The 20,542-nt window shown below is 40.4% G+C and overlaps 1 protein-coding gene and 1 long non-coding RNA gene across 3 annotated transcripts; both read right to left on the reverse strand.

The window, feature by feature from the left end:
- Positions 1 to 1,471: 1,471 nt before the first annotated feature.
- On the reverse strand, positions 1,472 to 15,970 carry gps1 (G protein pathway suppressor 1). 2 transcript variants are annotated; one of them, XM_061090105.1, is made up of 14 exons: positions 15,820 to 15,970; positions 13,114 to 13,206; positions 12,543 to 12,724; positions 11,170 to 11,334; positions 9,029 to 9,164; positions 8,626 to 8,703; positions 8,355 to 8,415; positions 8,107 to 8,192; positions 6,628 to 6,722; positions 6,438 to 6,543; positions 6,194 to 6,274; positions 5,666 to 5,803; positions 5,447 to 5,581; positions 1,472 to 2,965 (listed from the first exon to the last, which is right to left on the reverse strand). In XM_061090105.1, the coding sequence occupies exons 1-14, from the start codon at positions 15,850 to 15,852 to the stop codon at positions 2,891 to 2,893; spliced, it is 1,464 nt and encodes a 487-aa protein (XP_060946088.1). In that variant the 5' UTR covers positions 15,853 to 15,970; the 3' UTR covers positions 1,472 to 2,890. The 2 variants fall into 2 exon arrangements, with proteins under 2 accessions (XP_060946088.1, XP_060946087.1); XM_061090104.1 differs by having other exon boundaries at positions 8,077 to 8,192.
- Positions 15,971 to 18,701: 2,731 nt separating this feature from the next.
- Positions 18,702 to 20,142, reverse strand: LOC133023334 (uncharacterized). Its single transcript, XR_009683052.1, has 3 exons — positions 19,863 to 20,142; positions 19,289 to 19,359; positions 18,702 to 19,022 (listed from the first exon to the last, which is right to left on the reverse strand). It is a non-coding gene; the product is annotated as an uncharacterized LOC133023334 (long non-coding RNA).
- Between the last annotated feature and the right edge of the window lie 400 nt (positions 20,143 to 20,542).

The following is a 20,542-nucleotide window of genomic DNA, read 5'->3' on the forward strand; positions in this document are numbered from 1 at the left end:
GTCTGGTGATTTAACTCCTCTTGGAAACTTCAACACGTCAGAGCTGCACAGGTGTTAATGATTTAGTGGCTCATGTTAAAGAGAGTGGTGGTGGACAGGGTGAATGCAGAGGATGGACCTTACGACTTCTTACACTTAGGAACAGGTGAGGAGCAGAGTGAGAGTTTGGGAAAGAGGAGCCACTGATGGAGTGAGAGTGATCCCGGCCATGTACTTGTTGTTTACTATGTGTACTATGTGTACTATGTGTACTACCGTAACCGTATAGAACTTCAGAATTTCTGTCAATTTAAAATAAAAGTCATGGTGACTGGAGGAGTTTGCTTGTGAGATCACACTGCCTCTATTGTTCAAGGGCATCATGCATCTTGCAGATATGTGGCGTTCATTTCTGAGGACAGAAATGAACGACTGCACAAGCCACTCACCAACGGACACAGGATAGATTCGCACGTGTCTCTGGCCTTGAATGGAAGGAGAAAGAATTTACTAGGCCTGAAAGCAGCTGAAGTGATCAAAACTGAGAGAGGTCAGAGGAGATGTTCTTCTCTTTAGTCTTTTGGCCAAGGACCAGATCCATGTTTCCTAGTGAAGTTCCCAGCGTGATGAACCTTGAACTCCACTAACTGCGGGTCCTAAAAATAAACCACCAAGTCATAACTGTCCTTTAATTGAACGTAAACACTTTAATGGACGTCAGGCATGCTTGTGCCGCTACAGCCTGGAGCTTCACAGACTCAGTTGTTGTTCTAACTAAAGAATAAAGTATTGAACCCATGTGATCTCAGAGGTCATCAGTAGAGACCTGGTTGGATTGAGGAGCTGCAGGTTGTGCACAGAGAATTGTGAGTGTGTGAGTGAGTGAGTGAGTGAGTGAGTGAGTGAGTGAGAATATAAAAGGGTATAAAACGTGACAAACATTTCTTTGAAGCACGGGTTTTAGAAGCTTACAGATCCAATGGCCTGGGTTATTCAGAGTGACTTCCCACTGTATAGTCAAGCCTAAAACTTCTTCAACACTGTCATGTAAACATTTTTATAATTATGTAGTCTCCACAAATCAAACTCACCCTCACTTTTTCTTTAGAACACCTGAGATGAGCACTACAGAAAGCACAACATGCATCTAGTTCCTTCAGGGCCACTCAAAATAACCTTGTTATTCATTAACCAGTATGTATCATGTAAATGGTTGCATTCACTTAACCTTTTATAAAGTGAAAAACAAACTAGGCCTTCCAAGTGGATCTGCTGGCCATTTCCAGACTACATATCTGTGCAACATGCCCCAGTAAGTAGTCTACTGAAATAAATGCAGTACAAAGGGTTTCAGCTAATTTGCTGGATTCATTTGTATACTCCTCCTGCACTCGCTAGCTATTCACGTTGACATTTCAGACTTCAATTGCAAGGCAATGACTTTTGTTAGGCGTGTTCGTTTATCCTTTAAGAGAAGATGAGCAGAACTGGGTTTCGTTCAATCAAGTTTTTATTTAGAAAGCAATGAACAGGTTATCAATCAGCAAAAGCAATGGGCTTCCACACACTTGTTGTATCAGAGCCACAAACATCCGGTCTCTCTCTGGTTCTGCAGACAGACCAGGCTGTTTTCACCTGCCTCTTGAGCCCCTCTGTTTGGCTGACTGCACTTTGAGTAACACGCGACCAGGCCTATCCCCGGTCTCATTATGGCGCATTCACATTGGTAAACACAGCTGAAAGTCACGTTTGCAGCTATAGAAGACCAGCCACATAATCACAGTCGGTTACAGCAGGATGTTTCTAACGAAAACTTACACTGTCCTCATGTTTGTTGAACTTTTAGCAGGACAGTGGTGGCTTCGAACAGTAACGTTCTTCTTAGGAGGAATGTTCACAGAAACATTCTCCTCCTTGCATCCCTCAACACGGCAGTGTTTCTTTTTTGTCGTTGTTGTGGTTAGCCTGTGGTAACTAACAATCTGCTAGCTCAGAAACATGTCTGCTTGGTGTCGCATTCAGTGTGGAGGGGTAGTGGTGGGTTTGCAGGCTGGACTGGTCCAGCTGGGGGGGGCTGACAGACGAGTGCGATCCCTTATGACTCATACGGGGGAGGAAGTACGAAAACACGAAGTTTTCATATCATATTTCTTAGAATGGACTGAGCGAAAAGTCCGCACAGGGACTGTTTTCATACTTTGAGGGTCCCTACTGACTCCCTTTCAAGAATTAATGACAACTGAAGATTTCCACTGATTCTTTTTCATGTTAGGAAGGGGATTGTGAAATTTAAATTCATTTTACACAATATAGGCCCTTTAAAGAATACCTCAAACAGTTACGATGAGATGATTTCTACAGAAGCAGTTTGGGCTGTAGTGGGAAACTCGCAGCAGCACTGAAAAAACATGCTGTTTCAAGCTCACACTGTACCTAACAGGTCTGACAGAGCCACTGTACATACAATGGGACATTATCCCACCTCCTTTTTGTCCCAAATCGCTAAGTTCCAGCAATTGGCAAAACTGACAATGGAGACAACACGTAAAAACGACAGAAGTGTACGTTTCGGCAGGCGTTTTTATTTTAAAACCTTGTTTGTGTTAATGAGGCCTCCATCGTGTGTGAGCAGAACAAAGTGCTTAGCCTACCAGTAAACCTGCAGCATAAGTGCTGCACTTTCATCAAAGAACATTTTCATCTCGTCCAAAACCTCCACAAAATCAGACTAACAAAAGGTTTCATTCCCTGTATCTTCATACAGGGACACAAGATCAACAGAGAACTGTAGAGTCTTTATATTGTGTCGCTTCTATCTTCAGCTGAGAAACTGAGGATGGGGTGGTTGGTGTTTGGGTGATTCCTCTCATTCAGTAGAGTCAGCGTGCAGACGATGAAGAGGACATCCTCTTCACATGTTGGTGCTCATTCTGGTCTGGCTATTGGCTGGTGTCAGCTCACCCTGGCTGCCTTCTCTGGGTGGAGACTGAGGAAGAGAGACGATAGGAGTGAGGCACTGAAACATTTGTTTGTTATTTAGTGTTTGCTGTGTCACAGACTCTCTATTCAAAGATGCTGCATTTATCATTAGTTATCATCAAATGTTAGTGACAGTTTTTTTTGTATTTTTGATATAATATGGATTAATGTGGAGCAGACTGAGGCTACTAAAGCGTTTTAGTAGTAAATATCAACACTGCTGCGATGTTTATGCCTGGTGTAAGTTTAATAAAATTTTATTTATATAGGCCATATTCACTAATCACAATTGTTTCAACAAGGTGTGACATCTCAACATAATAAGCGTATTTACAACTTAGATTAGAAGAAACAATTAGTAACATAATTGAGAAGTGTGTCAATGTTTTAAATATTTATACACAAGAAAATGTCTGATAGAGACGAAGGGAGCAGCAAAGACAAATTAATTGAGGAGCTTTGTCAGCAATGTAGATTATGCGAGTAGACATATTGTGTATCAAGCAGTTTTGTTGAAAATAATAGTCCGCGATCAGCTGCCACAACAATCAGAATCCCCCACCACAGAACTAAAAGTCGCTGGTCTAGACAAAGTGACATCTGACTATTTCAAGCAAACAGACACACAAATAGGACTGCACCTATTGTTTTTGATAGATTAACCAGCAATATTTTTTCAATTAATCTAACGATTATGTTTATTTCTCAATTAATATAATATTATTAATTTAAAATATTTTTAAAACTTGTGTTATGATTTATTAAATCATCTTGCCTTAAGTACAAACAAATGAAATTAAACTAAGTATGCGCTGCAAGGCATTATTCCACAACAAAAAACTAGCCCAGTCTGAACTGCAAATCAGCAATTTACAGTCCCTTACAAAATCGCTCCAAAAAAATTGATTGCAAACGCTGACTTCCTGTTATGAGTCTGTAACTTCACAACGGAAAAGTTTGATGTTTTAGCGACTCTCCGAAAAGGCACAAGCTCTTACGTATGGAGGACCATACAGAAATAAGTAAATAAATGCATAAATAAATACAGAAATAAATACAGAAATGTTTTAAATATATTTCCACATTTATTAATTTCCACATTTCTGTGTCCGTATGCTGACGAGAAAGGCGGGCCTAACCGCAGTCTCATGCAGGATTGGTCACAGGAGTGTAATGATCTAGTCCTACTACTTCTGCCTCTCAATGCTGACTGGTGTCCAGTAGCTGTTTGCAGCATTGAGCCAGTTCACACTTAAAATGAACTAGTTCAAATTCAGAGGGTTAGTTAAGGTTATTTTTTATTGGGATGATTTAGGTGTCAGTAGTCCTGACTGTGAGCGTCACGTCTCGTGTTCTACTGAGCACAAGGAGAGAGCAGAGTGGAGGAGGAAACACAAAGCACCTGCAGCTTCTGCTCTGCCCATGAAGCAGCTGATCTCTGAGCAGATGTGACAAGAGAAACTCTGTGTTTTCACTGTTCTACAAAGTCACTGAGCAGCTGCTTCATGGTGACCAGCTCCGATCTGAGTCACTGCTAGTGTCTCTGAGCGAGTGTGTGGTGGTGTGGGGGGCGTAGCCCAGGGGCCTGTGTGTGTGTGTAGCTCAGTTGACCAATCCTGGCCGAGACTGAAGTCGGGACCTCCTACGTCATTTACATATGGACACATAAATACATAAATAAATATGTATAAATATAATATAATAATGTCAATCAACTAATTTCCATCTTTTATTTATTTCCACATTTATTTATTTAAAACCATCCTGGTATGGGGGAGACTCAGGGTTTTAAGGATAATGAAATTTAATAGCATACTGAATATAAAATTCAGTTCATGAACTTACACTTATATTTAATTGAATATTTATTAAATAACAATTGTAAAAGGATTTTTGAATGGATGCTAATTTTTAATATATTCTAAAATCACCCCAGCCCTATACACAAATATGACTCAGGGTCAGAATATGTTGGAGCCATATTAGAAAATTCTATCAAAAAATGAGTGCGAATGCAGTATTTTAGGATTAATTTAGGCTTTTTTCATTTGAATTGTGAAATATTAAATGACCAATGAAATATTTTCCTAGTAGCCTACTTAGCTGGGTAGGTTAAATGACGAATGCTGATTGTGTTATAAGATACTGCTGTGATCTCCCCTATGTAGGTCAGTTTTTTGGTCAGATTTGTTGTCCTGTAAGATTCCAGAGGGCAACCATTGTCTGACCTTGCACACTTTATAATCTTTTGGTTTCATTAAAAAGTCAACTGGAATATTAGTTCATAATAAATAAAGTTTATATTTAAAGGTTTATCAGCTCAACTAATCAGTGGAGGTTAAAATAAGGCTACATCCACAACACTATGTATTTATGGGGAAAATACATAAACTCTGCTACAGATACACTTGGCATCCACACTACTCAAGAGTTTTAGAGCCGCTAAAACCGCGAAGTTTGGAAACTGGTGGCCCGTTTTTTTTTTTACCTTGACGTGGATCTGGTTGCGCAGCACAGCAGCTCGGAGGATCATGGCTTTGGCCCGTCTCTGGAACTCTTTGCCCATGTGCAGTGACTTCTCAAACGTGGTGCTCCTCTGGTCCACGTCCCTCGCATACAGAATCTATCCAAATGAAAGAACACTGGTTTATAGGGACTTATATGAGAAGTGACTAATTTCAGAATTGTTCATGTGTGGGTCCTTTACCTTGCTGTGGGAGTCAATCCGTGCATTGATTAGCCCCTCCAGTATGAGCTGGGTGAGCTCGTCCTCCAGAGCTGCTACTGTGGTGTTGAAGGCCTGAGCCATCTTAGTCATGTCTGCTGACACGTAGGGGCTGAAATACTGAAAATATATATATTTCTGTGGTTATGACATTCACTGACATATTGCATTCCTTCTTAGCCCTTTACCCTAATATAACCAATCAGATCGACTAACTCTAAACCCTAGAGCCAAGTCTTAACCCTCAGAAAGCCCTTCTACGTTGTGAGGACCAGGCAAAATGTCAGAAAAACAATGTACACAAACACATTACATGGCTGGCATGTTAGTAAACAGTAGTAGAATATTGATATCAGACAAACCATAAATCAAAGAAGAATGAAGAAGCATCATCATTTTTAAAAGATGATAATAATACTGATACATAGCCATGTGGATGTGATTACCCCTCTAATGTACTAGAGTTATCTCCTCTCTGTTTTATAGGTAGGAAAGCAGAGTCTGTCTCACCTGAATGAGGGCTCTGTTCCTGATCTGGCTGTACAGTGTCTTGACATGCGGGGCCAGGTACATGTCCAGCAGGAGGTTATCCTGGAGGAAACATCACAGTCAATCATGTCAATAAATGCTTTATCACAAAATATACTGCCATGTGATGTGCTCTCAAAACCTCTGTACAGACTAAACAGAGTGACACTTTGTTATGTCATAACTACAACGTGTGTAGTCTCAACACAGAGTTTTCTGCTCCAACCTTCATTTCATCCAGAAGCTTCAGGCAAGACGCGTACTTCGACTCATAGAACTTGAAGATGATGTCACGGATCTGAGGTTCCAACTCTAGAAATAACTTAAAGGAGCTGAGGACAGAAACAAAAACATTGTTTTTATTACATACACAGAGATATGTTTAAGTTGCCATCTACTAAACTGCCAGATCCTACCTGCTGGAGATGACGTTGCGCTGGAGCTCCTGTCTGTCGAACGTGGCCAAAGCACACAAACCCCCATACACGGCAACATTACTGGGTGAGAGGAGCTGCAAGGCACAGACACACACACACACACACACACACACACACACACACACACACACACACACACACACACACACACACACACACACACACACACACACACACACACACACACACACACACACACACACACACACACACACACACACACACACACACACACACACACACACACACGTGTTTTTAACAGTGCATTGAAGAACTTTAGTAAGTTAATATTATCTTTGTTTGACAGCAGTAGCATTTCAGGATGAAAATTGGTCGTATGAAGCTACACAACATGTTGTTCACAATAATACAAAATAAACTGAGTTAAATAAAATAAATACAAAATAAAATAAAAAACATAGAAACAATATTATGTGCAAGCAGTGTGAGATATAAAGAAACAATAATTGTTCTGTTTCCTCAGTTAAATAAGCCTTTTACAGTGAGTAGTCACAAATACATCTCCAGTGCATGACCAACTATCCTCTTGCTTTAAACATTACATTATCCACAGGAAAAACAATTCCAAACACAGTGGAACATCAACATTACGTCAACATTTAAGTATCTTAAAACTATTTACAATACACTATGCACTCACAAACTGTCACCCGCCTATACTGCAACACCAGTGTAGTCATCAGGGCTGTAAAACAGTCTTAATATTAACTACCCCCAACTGACTAAAGCTATCTATATATGACTATATAACAGACACAAAAAGTGATTTTTACATAAAATGTAAACCTAAATGCACTTCTTTTCTACACTGTTTATTCTGTAAAATAGTTTTTAAACACAGACATTGAAACGTCTGTGAAAGGTTCATATTGGCTCATTTCCATTCGACCAGATGATAAATCTGGCTCGAGCACATTGAGTAGCCCCCAACTTTACTACTTATCTACTGGCCTAGATTTTGATTTTCCCCTGGTCCTGACCAGCTATAACATGTATGTCTGCACCTGCAAGAAGTAGCCTTAAACTTGGATGGTGCAACTGGCCTAACTATCCACAGTCCTAGCTCTAGGCAAACTACAGCAGTCTGACTGAGCACATATAAAATTGATATTTAACAGCGTATTTAGTTAGCTGCTGAATCCTCAAACTTCAGTTAAACTCTAGAGTATTTCGCATTAAACAGTTAATTTTGGCTGAAATCACAAAAATATGTGTTTGTTTCAAATGCATCACTTTTGCTAAATTTACGCCTGGCGTCCACACTACAACAGTTTTCGAGTGTCAAAAACAGAAACTCTTGAAAATGCTGCTGGTTTTAATTTGGAAACTCCAGAGAGTGAGTTTTAGACTAAAGGAACATAGACTTTGGCAACAATGACATTTCTTTCACACATTTTTTTGTCGTACCATTGGACCCACTGGCTGACCGCAACTCACCTCTGGACAGTCACAGTGGTCAAAGGACGCCTGCAGAAAGCACTTGGCAGCTGGTTTGTATTTTCTTGAGGCCAATTCGGCAAGGCCTGACACACATGAAAAACAGGATGAGACTTCAAAAAAAAAAACTATATCTTACCAAAATTATTAATAACTGCTAAATAGACTGAGCAGCTGTTGCACTCTCATAAGTGTTTTATGACATTATAGACTTCAGGTTGTACTGGGTGAGCATAACGCTGTCTTACCTGCAGCGCACTTTAATTTGGTGAGGACTGCTTGATTTTGGCTATCTCGCTCTCCTCTTTGCTAAAGAAGAAGAAACAGAAATGACATCAACTCAAGGTATGCACTCTAACTCACGCATCACTCTAATAAGCTCTTTAAGGCTAGAATTAAAACTTCAGTTTCTCTCTTACCGTAAAAATACGTATCAATCAAGTTTTTCTATGTTGTGGTAACATTAAATGCTGCAGTGCACATGAAATATGGTCTTGCCAGTGGGAGGGTAGTGCTCACCTCTGCTATCTCTGGCGTTGATTCTGCCTTGTTAACGTAGCTCAGTACATGGGACCAGTTCTGGAGGTAAACACTAACCTGTGGGCACAGGGGGAGGTTTACTTGTTCAGATATTCAGTCTGCTGAAGCTGAGATGATGAAAAGTCTCCCAATGGATTCTACCCCACTTTGCTTACCTGTATTAAATCCACTGTTCTACTCATATACACGCACACAAAGGGTTTAACTCATGATATCCATCAAAAGCTTGTACATAACAGATAATTGTAAGGCCTGACATGCTTGTATAGGCATTGATCCAGTAAAGCATAAGAAACCTTCATAACGCCACCACTTATGGTTACAGTTACTGCTATATGACATGAATGCAGCAGACGAGTGTTGTGGTTGCATCCTGCTATACCTTGATGACATTCAAACACATGTTAATGACATGTTTAGCACTGGTGCAGTAGTCTCTGGCTCGGGAGTAGCACTTGAGGGCGTTACTGAGGTCACCACAGTCCAGGTAGTGGTCCCCCAAATCATCATGGCCCCTCCTGAGGAGGAGAGAGAGAGAGAGAGAGAGAGAGAGAGAGAGAGAGAGAGAGAGAGAGAGAGAGAGAGAGAGAGAGAGAGATGGTAAATGGATTTGTATAGCGCTTTTCTAGTCTGATGAAGACCACTCAAAGCGCTTTACAGTACAGTGCAGTATGAGTATGCAGTACAGTACTTGCAACACTTTGTTATTCTATGGGGGGCTTTTGAGGGTTCAGCATCTTGCCCAAGGACACTTCGGCATGCAGATGGTTCAGACTCTACCCCTCAGCCACAGCCGCCCGCTGAGAGAGTGAGAGAGAGTGAGAGAGAGTGAGAGTGAGAGTGAGAGTGAGAGTGAGAGTGAGAGTGAGAGTGAGAGTGAGAGTGAGAGTGAGAGAGAGAGAGAGAGAGAGAGAGAGAGAGAGAGAGAGAGAGAGAGAGAGAGAGAGAGAGAGAGAGAGAGAGACTGAAGTGTTGTAAGTCAGGCTCTCCAAGTTTCTAATGACCAGCGAGAGATGGGTATCGTTAAGATACTACTAACACACTTAGTGATCTGGTACTTCAACAGTGATCATATTGTTTATTATCAGCTCACTCTGAGGTTCTTAAAGTGCGAGTAGATACAGGTGTTTATAAACTGCTGAAAACTTAATTATGAATGCAATCCTCACTTTTGCTTAAAGAATCGACCCAAATTTCATTTAACTATGCAATAGTTTTTCTGCAACCCCAAAATCCGTATATTCACCCCTGCTCTGACTGAATTATTTCTGTGTGTTTGCCTGAGTGCACATTTGAGACCTCTTCTGGATAGTGAAATGTGAAAATACATTATGGGCGGCTGTGGCTGAGGGGTAGAGTGGTCGTCCTCCAACCTGAAGGTCGGCGGTTCGATCCCCAGTCTGAACCATCTGCATGCCGAAGTGTCCTTGGGCAAGATGCTGAACCCTCAAAAAGCCCCCCATAGAATAACAAAGTGCTGCAAGTAGATGCACTGTATGAATGTGTGTGTGAATGGGTGAATGTGAAACTGTGCTGTAAAGCGCTTTGAGTGTTCTTCATCAGACTAGAAAAGCGCTATATAAATACAAATCCATTTTTTTTTTTTTTTTATAGAAGAATGTCTCAATCAGACAACAGATTTGGATGGATACAATTTGCAATGATAAAGAAGGAAATTAATTTTCTCTTTTATCCAATGCCCAGAGCAGAACCAATAGCATTGAATCTAATCAATGCTAAAATCTTAAATAATTTGTTACCAGGGCCTGTTATACTAGTATCTTTGATTGTGTGTAAGGCCCAGATAGTGTTTGCTAGCTACAACATATATCATTGTAGTCTCAGAACAGCTGCTTCTCTTCTGAACAAAAACACAGTGACTAATTGGCGGTGAAATGGTCATTTACAGTTGCTCATCTAACCCCACTTTGACCTCAATCTTCCATGTATTGCTGTGGTCTATATACAATTATTAACTTGATTGAACTTCTTCTCGTTGAATAGGCTTTGAAAAACCTCTCTGATTTTCACTGATGTTAATGAACTGTGAACATCAGGGCTCCTGCCATCATACCAGGGTTTCCCCCAGAAAACTTGCTAAGCCTGGTGGTAGGGCTGCTAGAAGGCACCCGCGGGGGGGGGGGGGGGGGGGTGGGGTGTTGAGTCGGATTTTGAGCTGGACACCATTGTTTCTTATACTCTAAATATGTTGCACTTTGTTTAATATGCACACCTAACTTTTTTATTTTGAAAAGGGGTTAAATAGATACTTTGATATCTTTTTGAGTTGCAGTGCTGACTTAACTTATAAGCCCTCTTTTTTATTTATTTTTATCACGTTGGAGTTGCTAGTTTAAACCTACAGTTTTGCACTTTAATATTTGAGCCTTTGTTTACATTTTGTTTTGTGCTGCATTAACATAGCAGTCAGGCCTCTTATTTCAGAAACAATGAACCGTAACAGTTTGGTTACCAATAAAAGGTAAGCCAGGCCTATACAGCACTGGGGGAAACCCTGCATACCTGATGCTCTCTTTAATGGAATTTCCCTTGTAGTTCTTAAGATCTGTATCCAGCTTCTCAAGTTTAAGCAGAGCCTTTTTCCGTGTAGACTCGGCCCACGCTGAATCTAAGGGAGGAGGAACAGCCCCACCTTCAGGCACTGTGTCCGGCACACCTTGGACCTCCCTGTATGTAAAAAAAGAAAATCACAAACAAAACAATTCATATTTATTTACAAGTGACAAAACAATGCAAAGTATTAGCCATCAGACTGTGGTGCCATACTCTATATTGGAACTCCCCCTAGATTACACATTCACTTTTTCACATCTCCATAGCACTAAGCTGAGGCTTATGGACATGGCAACAAAGATTATCTTTTTTTTATACCAGATGATAATGATATACAGTGTATCATGAAAGCAGCTTATCTTAGATAAACGTTTAAAAAAAGTAAAATGTTATATTATTATTAGAATAAGTAAAAAGTAAAACAGATTTAGAACATAAAAGCGTGATATAAGCTGCAAAATGTAAAATCTTTTTGGTTTAAATTTTTCTTTAAAATAAACAGTTTTGTCATTATAAATTTATAAATGGAACAGTAGGGAAATATTACAGCCTGTTCATGCTGTTGGGTTTATTGGATAATCAACACTTTCACTTGTGCAGATCAACAACTTGTCTTCTACTATTACAAACAACAGGTGGTTATTTAGACTTGATATTTCACAGTACAACCATAAACATTATAAATAATTAAAAAGAAAAAAAATTGCAAATATGGAGAACTTTGATTAAGAAAATAAACATGTAATTCGATTTGTTTATTTTCGTGAAATGTATACATCAATGCAAATTTTATCAGCATGGTTGATTCTGTAAAATAACAGTTTTCATATTTGCAAATATATTAGATGAGTCTATGAAAAGCTCAGTAATGTACTATTAGCACTGTGCAGTTTAGTTTACATAGACAAAAGCAGAAATACATAGAAAAACCCTCATCAGATATTGTCAATAACTACATTAGCTATGCAGCAAGGCTTCTGGAACTAGCGATGTTACCGGTTCTTATCTAAAGTTCTCGCTGAGTCTCCCGCACCCCTTGGACGAGAGCTTGCATGTCGTGTTTGCTTGCGAAAGGGAACACAGCTCCAGGCAGGAGGATAACAGCGGACATTTAGGCTAAAGGAGTATGGAGGCAGTTTTTTTTCTGTTGTATTTTTACTTTAGAAGTGGTCTCCAGTTTACCCCTGATACTCCAAAAGTGTTTTGTGGACTCACACTTCACCCAACCCTCCATCAGCCTTTGGTAAGACTTCATTAACTTTGCAAGCATGCTCGGTTTACTCCTGCACTAAAAAGAGTCTCTCTCTCATCAACTACAATACCTTGTGGCCTCGGTCAGTTTGCGGTGAATCTCTTCATATGTGTCAACATTGAAGGTCCTCTGGACGAAGGTGAGGGCCATCTTCAAGGCTTCAACCCGCAGCTGAGGGCAATGCTCAGCGATGAACTGAAGCCTCTCAATGCGCATTAATCCACTGTAGCTGGTTGCATACTGCTCTAGATCCTACACAAAATGAGACGCAGGGGAGAAATCACATTAAAACCAACAATCTAGGTGACATTATAATTTGTCAGAAGCGGAGGACATCACATCAATGAGCAGTTTTTTTGTAACCCTGGCCTCTCTTTACATCCAATGTCTGTAGTTGTGTCTCTTTGAAACAGGATTAGAAGTTTGCAACCTGCTGATTTGTTATTCTAATAACAGGCAGTGATTTGACAACTGAATACACAGCTTTATACCTTAGTGACGATGAATCGTTTAACAACGTGGCTTCACATCATTGCCACTAAGGTGTAATGTTAATCATGACAGTAAGTACAAACGTCAGTGGTGTACTAACATTATGGGTTATTGTAAGTTGTGTTTGTAAAAGTCTGTCAACTTCATACCAGTGTTGGGTTCTCCACTATGTAGTTGGTGTCTGGAGCATTCTGCTGGTCCTCCTGGGGGTCTGCATCAATCTGCATTGGTTCCACAGACCCCTGACAGAAACACAGAAACAGTGTTTACAGACGGCACAGTGCAACATCTGATCCCCATTCAAATAAAAATTACAAAATATAATACTGTAGTAAATTCAGTGAGAACTGAGAATTTGTATATTTTTCAGTTAGTAAATAATTCTGGTTTGCTCTGATGCTGTAAGAACAAACGAGGATTTTATAGTCAACCAGTTGAATATTTACAACCAAAACGAAGAGCACTCAGCAGCATGTGCCAGCAGCTGAGCTTTGTAAATATTATCAAGATTAACTTCTGTTGTTCGAGGTGATGCTGGCTTCTTAAATAAGTCATCTTAAACTAGATCTGGGGCTTTAGGAACGGGCAAGTTCAACTTGAGCTAGCAAGCTTCACTGATCCTAACATCGGTAATACTGAATAACCTGAATCATGTAGCTGTTTATCAACTTAACTGTCCATGTTATCTACAGGGATTTTTTAACTGGGCTACAAACAATATCATGTGAAAGAAGCAGGGTCGTTACCTCCAAGCAACGTTGTAAGAATCATGAATAAAGGAACTAACATGACATGAGGGGAAACTGCGATACCTGGCGTAAGATCAGTTACAGCGATAGGAGAAAGTGACATTCAACAATATGAACTGTGAAAAATATAAATCACACTTCATCATAAGAATATAATAAGTGTTCTGTAGTACAACACAAGACTTGTATTTTTCCTCTGGAACAATTTAAATGAATTAAAAGAAGCCTGAAGCTTTTAATATACACACAGGAACTTATTTGTATGTTGACAAAGAAATTATTCTGAATATGTGATGCACATAAAAAAGTTTAGAGAGATGAGAGAGATGAGAGAGACAGTTACTTCCACAGGTCAGTCTTTGGAAGTACAGAATTTACAATGCTGATAAAATGTACATTTATGAGGAGAGTTTATGTTGAATGCTGAAAAGTTGCATTTAGTGTGTGGATTATTTTTCTGATAAAAGACAGTGTTTAACCAAGTATTTGTGTTACTCGGAGCTGCAGTGACAGAATACTCGCTCTGTGTGTTACAAGCAAATGAACGACCTGGAACAGCCAAACCGTTATACTCATCACATTTATTGCTCTATATTATTTCTCAATCTCTTTGTATTTCATTTTTTATATGTCCACACCCTGTAGGAATGCTGATTTCCGTTTTCCCGGGAATGTGATTTATTAGTCGTCGGTTTCTGCTCAGGAGGATAACTAGGCAGCATGGGTTATCATGATCTACCCTAGTTAAAAGTGAGCCAGCTTCATGACGCCAGAAAACTTGATATGCTCAATGAGGGCTGCATTTCCCACTAATCTAACTCTGGTGTAGGCACTAGCAGCTGTACTGTATATCAAGTCTCAGTGTCAGGTTGCTAACTACAGGGCTTCAGATCAGCAAAGGTGCATTTATCACGATAACAGGGGCTTAGAGTAACACTGAATTCATTCCAATGCTATCAAATACAGTCTGTCGCGACTGAATAACTGCACCAAGAACTGGTTTATATCGCTGTTAATGGTCATCTATGTTTTGGTGAACAGCTTTGTTGGAAATGTGGTATTGGGAAGCTTGTGCTGCTCATGGATATAAAGTTCATGCACAATTTCAGCAGTGAACAAAAGTTTATCACATCAGATATTTAGTCTTGTCCTATACTGGACACACTGTTGGTAACAGTAAAGCTAGCAAGTCACTGCTGTTTTCCTGAAGGGACGTTAGCAGGAGTTAGCTTCTTAGCGCGCTAACCTGCTGATAAAGTGAAGGGCGGCACATTCATACTGTGGTTACTGACAGGGAAATAGCGTTAGCTTGAGTGAGAGAAACGTATTTCACAAGTAGTGCTAACGGCTGAATATACGGCAGCACAAGCTACTATTCAAGGCTAATATCACTGTCTGCTATTAACGGCTATCTAGCTTGGTAACGCTAGCTGCAGATGACGGCAGTTGGAAATGTTTGTCTTGGTGTTTAGCATTGGCTGAAAACATTTTCTTGCTTCACATCTGACAGCTAACTACAAGAGTTATTTGTTGTTTAGCCTGTGTACGTCACCATTACAACATCCCAGTTAGCCTCACTGTTGATGTTATTGTCCACCAGAGGCCTTCACCTCGCTGTTAGCCTTCAGCTGCCAAATCCATTCAGATAATCGGTTAAGTTTTAATATGCTTGGCTTCTTGGTAGACACACGGTCATTTAAAACGTTTTCACGAAAACATGACGGTCATTTAAAACGTTTTCACGAAAACATGACGGCCATTCTTCCGTTTGTTATAATCTAATGCTCCAAACAGGAGTCGTCCAATTAAGTAACACATTCATTTGCTATTCCTTACATTCATTCCATCAAGATGCACCGTGACTGGGATCGGGAACGGCTTTAGAATGAGGCCAACTAGAAGGTGACTTGTTGAAATTAACTCACACGACTGATATAAAATGATAAACTACTGATGCTGTGTGATCTCGAACCGCGACCACCGTAGTTCTCGATAGCTTAAACTAGCTAGCTAACTGCAAGCTAGCTTAGCTAACTCCATTGGTGCTGATTAACACGTTCAATTCCCAGCAACCTTCCCTGATACACAGCGGTGGCAGAAACGTACCTGGAAGTTAAACACCTGAACGGGCAAAGGCATCTTGTTTCGTGGTGAGATGATCAGTGTGGGTGTCGTTCTGTGGCGGGTGTAGCATGAGGATGTCAGTGGGCAGCACGCACTCCTCCTGCAGCAGTAGCAGCTGGTGGGTTGGTCTGAACTCACACTGCTGCTGGGAGGAAGCAGTTCGGCCTCCACACCGCAAGGGGCTGGATATGCACTGGGACGTGGGACGTTGGCCCATGTTGCAGTGTCTTTCTATCAGGGCCGGCCCTGGCAATGTTGGCACCCTGGGCGAGATTTCAAATTGGCGCCCCCCAACATACACACGCAAACTGTCATGCATCCACAATAACTTTTGGACTGTATACAGATGCACACACAGGCAGGAAAAATTGTATTCTATAAAAAAAACAATAAAAATATATAACAAAAAATATAAAGAGTCTGAAATCAGCTGTACTGATAGCATATCATGTAATGTCGACAAAAATAAACATTAATGATGTCCACAATCGGGGTGAGTCTTACCTCTGTATTGTTCCTTCTTCTCCGCCTCTACTTTGCGGTGCTTTTTGAATTGTGCACCTGATCATTTAATCTTTTTTTGATTCATCTTTGACTCTAACCGCAGTCTGTCACCGCAGCGTGTCTGTTCACACAGGGAGCCCATCCAGGAGGATGTTTTAGATGCTGGCTTGTCTGTCCACGGAGCCACGGATGGTGACATCAGCAAATGTCCCTACTATGCTGCCAAAATGAGTAGGTTTTTATTCTTCTCTTTGTATGCATCATGCTGCTATGAGGAACTGTTGTGAGGTTGTTGTTGTCAAGGTTTGTTTTTCTCTCTTTGTGCATCCAGCAGCTTTGAGTGGAACGGCATATGCCAGTCAACTTGCCATGGCCGACCGGTTCTGTATTGAAGGAAGGCGAATAAGGAGATTGAGACCATTTCATAGTTTAATACAAACATTCTTTAGGGGTCCAAGCTAATTCAATATTGCACTTAAAAACTATAACTGGCTATACAGCTGACAATGATGCACCTATATACAATATACTGTTACACAAGTACAGTTCTTTTTTTAAAATCCATTCTCACATTTTGTAATTCATACTTGGCCTCCAGAAAGTTGGTACATGTGTACAAGTGATAGGAATCCAAAGCTGTTTTTCAAGACATAGCACACCTACACCTGACAAGTGCATGTTTTATTAAAACTATTTCACATAATCGAATGTCTACTGATGCATGTTGAAATGATTTAATTCTTTGCTTTGGGTTTTAAAGCTATATTGTGATTGTGTAAGGTGTAAACAGAGAAGTTTGAGAAGGAAATTTTCTTCTTCTTATATTAATGGTTTATCTAAATTCTTCTAATAGACCTGTAGTTTATCTACTTGACGGTTAATTTACTATGTTCGAGGTAGGTCTTTTAACATCTCATTTGTTTTGAATACACAAGTATCCACCATCGCTACAACTGGGTACCCATCATCCATGACTTTGACGTAAGTTTTCTCCTGTTAGTACAAAATTATAATAATACAAAATTAATTACACTGCATGGGCACACAGAGTACCAAAGGAGATGTGTTGATAGTAACATTTAAACCAGGATGCTGTACTCTCAACGCATACTGCATGTGACTATGCAGTATTTTTTCATTAGCAAAGCTCATTCAGGACAACAGCTGGAGTGCAGCTGTTTGGTCACAGCCATGGAAACCTAAGTAATGATACTGATGTGTAATGCATTCTCGTTTCTCAGGTTCCTGCTGCAGAAAGATGGCAATATAGTATGTTGGGCATGGACTGCCTGATATACCCCTGTAGTGTCCATGTTTAATTCATTTTCATGCCAGTGTTTTTTTTTAAAATGCTTAAAGTGTTCTTATATCCCTTTGTGTGTCTAACTGAACAGAGCTTTATTTGTAACTGAAGAGATAGAGTAACCTTCATGGTATGAGAGGGTAAATCCAGTAGTATGTCCTGCTGCTAACGGTGAAATGAAACTCCCTTTTTTTTTTATATTTAATTTGAAATGGTTATGGTTCATTTTGCTCTTAAATTTACATATTATTAGATATTGTGCAATGAAAAGGTGGTTGAAGTCCTGCCAACACGACAGCCTGCTAAACTTACCCATGAGTTCGGCCCAGCTCCTGTGTCCACTGGTGTCCTGGTTCCACCCATGGCAGCTTAGTGGCGTGGGGCTGGCTCATCCCTGCGGCCCAGGGAGCTAATTTCTCCGCGCTGGTTCAGGGGTAAATGATGCTGGTCTTCACAGGTGACTGACCTACGCAAGCCTGTAGCCGCCCCCCACCCCCCACAGGAGATTATGTGCTTGTGTGTGTGGCCGCGATGCTTCCCGGTTCTTCCCGGCATTACGCTGCCGGTGCGAACATGGGCGAGGAAATGAGGCGGACCGCTTTTCGCAGCGCTTCTACCTCCGGTGCGTCCCGGGTTAGAGGCTGATGGTGTGACGTTAATATATTGTTTTACATTGCATGTGTCACGTCATGATAATTCAGTCCCTCTCGGCATTTTTCACCCTAGGCAACCGCCTATGTTGCCTGTACCAGGAGCCGCCCCTGGGCTCATGTTGCAGTGTCTTTCTATAATAGCAGTGGCGATTTTAGGCTGAAATTTCTGGTGGGGCAATTTTGTATGGCATCATGTCACCAGCACAAAAATAGAGGTAGCTGATTATTATAAGCAGTAGGCCTATATAGACCAGTAAGATATACTATGGGCTGCATTTTGAGTTCCAGCAGGGAGCAGAAATCCTATTTCATATAAATTCAGCCCGACACAAAGAGGTTGCCTATAATACAGCATTAAAGTAAAATGATTGCAACAAAGTAAAAAGATTAGTCAGACACATAGCTCAAATAACTTGCATAATTTATTAATTTATTATTATCAACATGAGGACGACATGCACCAGCTTCATCTGCACAACACTTTGTGTTTTCCTCCTTAACTAAAGACGGCCTGCAACTGTTTAGAGTCATTCAAGTGTCGTGGATAATAGAGTTAATTTCTATATTCATTATATATTATATATTAAAATGAACACTTATTAGAACAATGTTTATCTTTTGCTTTCTGATTTGATACACTTTAGATAAGAACCCAGTGTTTTTCTTCTTTGCCATAAGAGACAGAACACGGTCAGCACAGCTGTGTCCTTCAGGCTCGTCCGTACCTAATAAAATGATAGGAAACGTAAAAGTATGGCATTATTGTAGAGGAAGTGTTACTTATGAACAAACCTTGTATCCTTATTTTCTGTGGATATTCAACTACTGATTTTGAATATGGTTTTGGATTAAACTGTGCACTACCAAGACAATGAATGTAATGTATGGAGTTCTTCCACATTATTAGTATTGCATATATTATTTAATACATTATGTATTATGTGCAATACTTTACTTTGATTGTTTGTAAGTTATGAAAACATGTCTGTACCTGGAGTCAGTGTTGAAGTGATGACTCAGTGTTCAGTCTGGTTGGATTCCAGTTGTCTCATGTTTGACATCCTATAGGAACATTCAACAAAAATAAACATATATAGAAAGTTTAAAAGTTTATTACTTCAAAGTTCATCAGATTATAATCATTTCAGTTTAGGAAATAGGTGGTGGGTAAGATTAACGATGTAAAAAACTGAATATAGTACTACTATAAATACTCACGTTTCAACTGATCACAGTAAATCTGTTTCTGCAGAAAAATTATCTGTGTAACGTAGTCAAGTCAAATCGGTTGGCGAGTGAAATAACTTTACATTCAATTAGATATTTTACGTGGGGGAGCTTATTCCCCAAACACACTCATCCTCATTAACGAACGCTTCTCTCTGCTGGGTGGCCCGAATCATGTGGCTTCATGTCGGGTCAATAACTCCGTAGGCTACGGTCCCGTTATCATCCCTATTACTGCTGCTAGCATGTCTGCGGGGAAGCCGAGCTAAGCTAACAACCAGGTACAGGTAGCTGCAGATCACTACTTACAGATAAATGCAATACTAAACTTGACAAACCTCAGAAATGGGAGCTCACACGTCTTTAGCCTCTCTACCAGGAGAACAAGCAGAACTTCAAAACTTATTATTCATCCGATGTGAGTGAACCTCTCCACAGACTTGGGTGGTGTCACAGTCCACTGACGAGGTAGCCTGTTAGCTCAGGTGACGCCGAACCGGAGCGTCAGCTTGTTTCCGGCTGACGCTGACGCTGGAGTCGAGTAGCTTGCTGGGAGACATCGTAGGGCCCCGCTTGCCCCGTTGTGCCCACAGCAGAGACGGACGGCAAGAGGGAAGCGTTTCACAAAGCCCAGAACAGAGACGGACGGCGAGAGAAAAGCGTTTGACATAGCGAGCACACAGACAGAAACACACACGAATCGAATTACTTCAAAACAAGACTATAATGCTTGTGAGTCAAGTTTATTCACACGCACATTCACGCTACTTTGCATATAAAATAAAATAAAATATATTTTTGCCACAAAGTTCAGATATGCAGTATTTAGGTTTCTGCACAACAGCGCCATCTGGTGGGGCTGTGCCCCTAATGTAGAAACGCCACTATATAATAGTAATGTCAATAATAACTTCCCACATGATTGAATGATTATGATGTGTAACCCGACAGTTTAGTGCTGCTCTATCCTGACAGTGATAGATAGTACAACAAGGCACCATGGACCTTGACTTCTAAG

Source organism: Limanda limanda, chromosome 17, assembly GCF_963576545.1.
Source record: "Limanda limanda chromosome 17, fLimLim1.1, whole genome shotgun sequence".
NCBI lineage: Eukaryota > Metazoa > Chordata > Actinopteri > Pleuronectiformes > Pleuronectidae > Limanda > Limanda limanda.

Excerpts from the sequence above, each read along its gene's own strand:
- gps1 (XM_061090104.1), bottom strand. The coding sequence starts at position 15,852 with ATGCCTTTGCCCGTTCAGGTGTTTAACTTCCAG. Across the intron at positions 13,207-15,819 it reads TTCAGGTGTTTAACTTCCAG|GGGTCTGTGGAACCAATGCA; the intron begins GTACGTTTCTGC and ends TGTTTCTGTCAG. Across the intron at positions 2,966-5,446 it reads GCAACCAGATCCACGTCAAG|TCTCCACCCAGAGAAGGCAG; the intron begins GTAAAAAAAAAA and ends TCTCTTCCTCAG.